Genomic DNA, 6332 nt, shown 5'->3' on the forward strand with positions numbered 1-6332 from the left:
TCAAGCGTTGCATCGATTGCCAATTGCATTGCATCGCAACGCACATGCTACATGCCAAATGCCACATGCCGCATGCCACACGCCGCTTGCCACATGGCACAAAGCTCTGCTCGCCTTGCACGCTTTGTGCTGACCAGCGCTACTTGAAGAACTATCGATTAACGCTTATCGATTAATGATTATCGATTAACACTTATCGATTAACGATTAACGATTAACGATTTAACTTGAATTTCCTTTCGAACTAAGCAGCAAGACGAGGAGGCAAAACGACCTGACTTAAGGCGGCTTAAGGCGGATAGTTCTAGAAGAAGTCTCTATATAAAGAAGCCACTATTGAGTCATGGCTCGCCCAGATGGCGTCTCATGTGGCACACTGTGATGCATAAACATATCGAATTGAGGCAATCCGAGCAATGACTTTGTTTCTGTATACGCAGGGCCCGAGCTCAGCGATCGTTGCCTCCTCGCTGTGCCACAGCAGCTACGGGAGCACGCGCTCTCTATGCGACGCAATTAGCCGGAAAATTCTGGTATGTTTATCGAGATCTTATGCAAATGCCTTGACAACAACAGCAACAGCAACAGCAACAGCAAGCACAACAATAACAATACGCCGGGCAGCAGCAACAAACACGACTGGTAATAATTTTCACATTTCCGTTGCAAATAAAAACCTATTCACTTTGCTAATATGGCCGCAGCGATTCATCCGGTGTTGGCTGCGTTTCGGGTGCAGGTGCTTCAAAACTTTCCGCACGCAATGCAATCATTTTCCCAAAGGCCAAGGGTCGCTGCATACACTGGCCTGGACGGCGTTCATGTTGATTCTGTTGTGGCGTTTGTCTTCTCCATTGCAGTTGGGTGTGGTATATAGAGGGAGACGGGTAGAGGGAGCGAGACGGATAGAGAGAGATTGAGATGCAGAGAGGGACAGACGGAGAGAGAGACGCAGAGAGAGGAGAAAGCACAAAGAGGGAGGGAGAGAGAGCGATGAGAGAGTTGGAGAGGCGAAGGCAGAGAGGAGAGAAGAAGAGAGAGTTGGAGTATAAGAAAGAGAGAGAGAGAGAGAGGGAGAGTGATGGAGAGCTGAATAGAAAGAGAGAGGGAGAAAGAGAGACAGATACACAGAGAGAGATAGAGAGTGAGACAGAGCAAGGGAGAGATATTGAGAGAGAGAGGGAGAGAAAAAGAGAAAGAAAGCTAGAAGAAAAGAAGATGAATAGATTGAGATTAACGGAAAATGTATAGAGCAAGTGTATAAAGGCAAAGGAAAAAGATAGATAAATGGACAGAAATAGATAGATAAAGAGAGAGAGAGAGAGAGAGGGCTATATAGACTTACAGACAGAGAGAGAGAGAAAGAAAGAGACATATAATTTGAATACAAATAAATTGATTAAATTTCTATTAAATTCTATTAAATTCTATACGTATTCCTTTTCCCTTTATTCCCTCTTTCTCACTTATTCCCCCTTCTACTCTCTTCTCCTCGACTCCTTTAGACTTGAGCTCTTCAGTTCTGATTTGTAAGCTTCCAGCTGTTGTTCAGCTGGAACGTCGCTATCGTTCCATATGCTGTTGGGGAAAACCTCAGTTGAGTTTTCCCAGTTTCGCACACTTTCCCAACGACTGTCAATCGAACGAGTTTTATGTCGTTATTCATCGATAAGCGGCAATCGATGCCGATATCGATGTTGCAGTGCTGCACAACGTCGGATTTCGACTCACACACATATAAATACACACACCGAGTGTGCTCGGAGGAGGTGTCACGTGCTTTCGGGTTTGTCGCTAATCTTTAATTCACCCAGTGAAAGTCGGTTTCAAATTATATTTTTTACCTTTATGTGAGTATGTTTCGCCAGCAAGCGTATTCCTGCTGCGGCTTGGCCTAAGCTCTCTACCTCTACCTGGCCTAAGCTCTATCTATAGCATTTGTTTAAATGTCAGCTAGTCAGTCAGTCAGTCAGTCAGTCAGTCAGTCAGTCGGAGGGCTGGTCGCATTTGCAAGTCGTTAAATGCTTTTGTTGCTTCGCATTGTCGTGGCGCACACTTGCAGCTGCAACAGTTTTGCTGCTGCTGTTGCTGTTGGTGTTTGTTTCGTGTTGCTGGCATTGTCAATGCTTCGACTTCCTTCCGCTTTGGCTAACAAATTTGCGTCGTGCATGCAGGCCAGGCAAACATAATCATCATTATTGCTGCAATCAGCATATTTGGCAGGCTTAAACCGGCTGACTGAGCCGCAGCCCCAACAGGCGCCAGGCACCAGGCACCTGCCTGACTTTGTTCATCCTGCAGGACACAGCAAAAGCAAAAAAAGAACAAGAATGAAAATAACACGGAAATATTGTAAATTTTATGCCGTTCGCTACTTCAACGGCCACAACTACTACTTCAGCTTAGTCGCCATAGTTGTGGTTATGCTTAATATCCGTCATTAAAATTGTTGTTTGTGCCGCAACGTGCGCACTCCTTCCCTTCGCCCCCTCCCCTTTCTCTCTCTCTCTCTCTCTCAGTGTGGTCATAGAGGCCAGTTGGCTGGCTTCCTTTACCGCTGAGGCCTCTGGCTGCATCGAGGTGCGTGGGCGCCTTCACCGCGTGCCTGTGCCGCTTAGGCGCATCCTGAATCCCACTCAGCCCCAGCACACACAGAGAGAGAGAGAGAGAGAGAGACTAACACAGGTGCATTATGCAAATATTGTGTGGCTCGTGTGTTTCTATGGCATTGCACGATAAGAATCCATTGCGCAGAAATTAATTAGTCAATTTGCATGAAATTTATGTACAAAGCGCGAACAAACGAAACGAATTTTGATGTATTCCGCACACATGAAGGAGACACGCGCGGCCTGGCTCACTCGAGTCGAGCTGTCGAACGCGGTCAACAAGTCATGTAGTTGCAGCACAAAGGCGAGGGAGGCAGAGGCAGAGCGGGGGTGGGTGGTGGAGTCTCTCCCGCCCTCGCTCCACAGCTCTAATCAAATGAAGTTGCTCAGCGAGCTGAGACTCATATGACAATAACTGATATAGGACCCAGCGCAAAGTGTGTGTGTGCGAGTGTGGATGGCTGTGTGTGTGAGAGAGAGGGCAGTCCGAGAGCTTTGGCAAACAAACAGAGCTTGACTGAGGCTCGAATTCACATATCAATAACAATTAGTGGCGGCAACTATCGCTATCGATAAGATTGGGCGCAGAGTCAACTGTCATTTAGCTGAGGAATGTCAACGAAGTAGGCGCTGCATTACCAATTAATTTAAACCCCAACTCATAACATTGATATACAAAATCGAATTACAAAAAAAAACTAGAAAAATAAAAAAAAAACCAAAAAAAAACATAAAAAACGCTGCAGCTAAATCGCAAATGTAAGTAGAGAGCAAGGCACATGGCCGGGAAGGGGGCGGCGGAAAGCTTTGGCAGCCGACTGATCCTCTCTTCCTCTATACAGTATGGCTATGCATTGGGATGTTAAGTGCGATGGTTGCGACAAGACGCATCTGATCCACTACAGATACAAATGCCTGCGCTGCGCCAATTACGATCTGTGCGCCATGTGCTATGAGAACAAGGTGGAGACGGGACGACACAGCAGCAATCATCCATTCCAGTGCCTGCTGGATCGGGCTGCGCGCGAGCTGTTCTTTGCCGGCGAGGAGATACCGGATCTGTGCGCGGACAGCTTCACGTGCCCCTTCTGCGGCAAGATGGGCCATGCCGTCAAGGAGCTGGTGAAGCATGTCCAGGCCAAGCATCGCGGCGACAATACGCCCGTCATCTGTCCGCTCTGTATCGCTGTGCCCGCGGCGGACACGGTGCGCATGAACAATCTGGTGAACCATGTCTCCCTCATGCATGGCACGGGCATTTTGCGCATCGGCGGCGGCGCTGGCAGCACGCCAGTGCGCACCACCGGCTTCGAGCTGCCGCCGCTGGGCGCGGTGGGGCAGCCGCAGGGGCACGAGAGCGAAATAGCCGGACACGGCTTGCGCAGTCGCAGCCCACCGCCAGATCCGGCACGCTTCGGACTGGCTGGCATCCAATGGCCGATGGCCGGCCATAGCTTGGGCAGCAGCGCCTCCCAGGAGGAGGACTTCTATCCGGACTCGTGGCTGCCAGAGCTGAGCAGCCTCAGCGGCAGCATGCACACCATGCGCGACACCGATCTGGATCTGGGCAGCCTTGTCGACCATCCGCAACAGTTGCGCCGCGGCACGCCACTCGCTCTGCTGCACCAGGATCATCAGAGCCACAGCCAGCGGCTCACTCAGACTCCGCCTGAGCCGCCGCTCGCCGTCGAGGAGGACTTCAGCGACATCGAGCCCGATGACATTGCCGGCAACGAGCCGACCTCATCCATCTAAGCGCTGCCCATTGCTGTCACTTCTTTCAGTTTTGTTCAAAATTCATGTTTCAATCGTTTCTTCGTAGCGCAAGCATTCTTTTCTTAACCAACTACCCAACACTAGATCAGCTTTACCTAATAAATAATATGCGTATGAATGTGTAAACTATAATTATAACTATAATTGGACCTTCGTATAGCTGAGGGCTTATCGTGGATGTCGTAAATTATATTTGAAGTCTTTTGCGCTGCTGCCTCTTTGACTACTGCGTGTAGCTCTAAGTTAATGCCAACGTGATTACGGTAACTGGTAGAAGAAGGAAGCTTGCCTGACCTTAGAAAGTATGTTTGTTCTTAGTCAGGATGTTGAGCTGAGTGGATATAGCCATATCCATCAATTGCTGTGTTCGTCTGCATCTGTGTCCGTCCGTCCGTCTATCTATCTGTCTGTCCGTCCGTCCATCCATCCATCCCTCCCCTCGTCCCTATGTCCGTCCGCCTATGCCGGTTTTTGTCCGTTCGTCCATCCGTCCATCCATCCATCCCTCCCTTCCTCCGTCCCTTCCTCCGTCCCTCCCTCCGTCCCTCCCTCCGTCCCTGTGTCCTTCGGTTCGTTCTTCCCTATTTCCGATCTGTCCGTGTGTTCATCCGTCCGTCCGTTCGTCTGTGCCTGCGTCCGTCTGTCTGACTGTCTGTCTGTCTGTCTGTCTGTCTGTCTGTCCGTCCGTCCGTCCGTCCGTCCATCGATCCATCTATCCATCCATCCCTCCCCCCGTCCCTATGTCCGTCCGTCTATGCCGGTTTTTGTCCGTTCGTCCCTTTATCCATCCGTCCATCCGTCCATCCGTCCATCCATCCATCCATCGCTCCCTAAATCCCTGTATCCTTCGGTCCGTTCATCCAACCTGTTTCCGTCGATCTGTCCGTGTGTTCATCCGTCCGTCCGTTCATCTGTGCCTGCCTCCGTTCGTTCGTCTGTCCGTCTGTCCCTGCGTGCGACGGCCCGCCTGTTCATCCCACCCTGTGTCCGCCCATCCGTCTGTCCCTATGTCTCTCCCTATGTCCGTCCCTGTGTCCGTCCGTCTGTCTCTCGCTGTATCCGTCCGACTGTATGTCCGACACTCCGCCAGTCCGTCTGAGTGTCTGTCTGTCCGTAATCGTACAGACTGCAAACTTCTATGAGTATATTTCCCTTAAAGGAGTTTATCATTTTTGCTTTCGATGAGTTATCCCATTAGAATGCTTGGAATTTCGGCTTAGAGTATCTCTATGTCTATATGCCCAGCAGTCCCATTTCATATAGTAAATATACATAGATCCTATGGCAAAGTCCCGTAAACATTTTGCAGTCAACTGCCATGAAATGTGGCTGAACATAACACGACTCGAGCTGACTCAGGTTGACGGCACGCTCACATTTCAATCGATATATGCATGGAACATGACCTCTTCAATGTCTCAAGATGTTGCCATAGGTAATTGATAGTTTTTGAATATGGAGAGCTATAGGCCTATAAACGTTCTTTTATAATTGAATGTTCAGAGCTAATTAGAAAAGTAAATGATGCCTGCCGCCTGTCGGTCTGTCGGTCTGTCGGCCTGTGTCTCTTTCACTCGCCTCGGCGTTCCTTATCTCGGCAGGTGCTTCCTAGGAGCAGGTGTGCTGCCTAAAGCGTAAGCTGCGCTGCCTTGTCTCCGGGCACGTCAGGAGCGAAGTGTTACAGTTGAATGTCTACGTTGCTGTAATCGGCTTAGAGGTGAAACCTTTTGTCATTATAAAAGGATTTCAAGCTTGACAACATTTCCATTTGTTGCGATTTGGTCCTCTCCACTGGTGGGCTGAGGAGGCTTCTGTGTTGCTTAGTTAACTTTTGGCTGGCTGCGTCCGTCGCCGGGTCTTTGATTTTGTTCAAAGAAATTAAGATTCAAAAACCGATACCGTGTACGTTACCAGTCCCAATTATAAGCCGGCCTGCCTGCCTTGCCC

At 49.5% G+C, this 6332-nt stretch overlaps 1 protein-coding gene across 2 annotated transcripts; it reads left to right on the forward strand.

Annotated features, from left to right (window-relative positions):
* The first annotated feature begins 1740 nt into the window (after positions 1-1740).
* On the forward strand, positions 1741-4514 carry LOC111601622 (E3 ubiquitin-protein ligase KCMF1). Of its 2 annotated transcripts, none has more exons than XM_023318291.2 (2): positions 1741-1850; positions 3452-4514. In XM_023318291.2, the coding sequence occupies exon 2, from the start codon at positions 3453-3455 to the stop codon at positions 4362-4364; it is 912 nt and encodes a 303-aa protein (XP_023174059.1). In that variant the 5' UTR covers positions 1741-1850; position 3452; the 3' UTR covers positions 4365-4514. The 2 variants fall into 2 exon arrangements, with proteins under 2 accessions (XP_023174059.1, XP_023174058.1); XM_023318290.2 differs by lacking the exon at positions 1741-1850 and adding an exon at positions 3161-3368.
* Positions 4515-6332: the final 1818 nt, after the last annotated feature.

This window comes from Drosophila hydei, unplaced genomic scaffold (genome assembly GCF_003285905.1).
Source record: "Drosophila hydei strain 15085-1641.00,03,60 unplaced genomic scaffold, DhydRS2 tig00000349-arrow-arrow-pilon, whole genome shotgun sequence".
NCBI lineage: Eukaryota > Metazoa > Arthropoda > Insecta > Diptera > Drosophilidae > Drosophila > Drosophila hydei.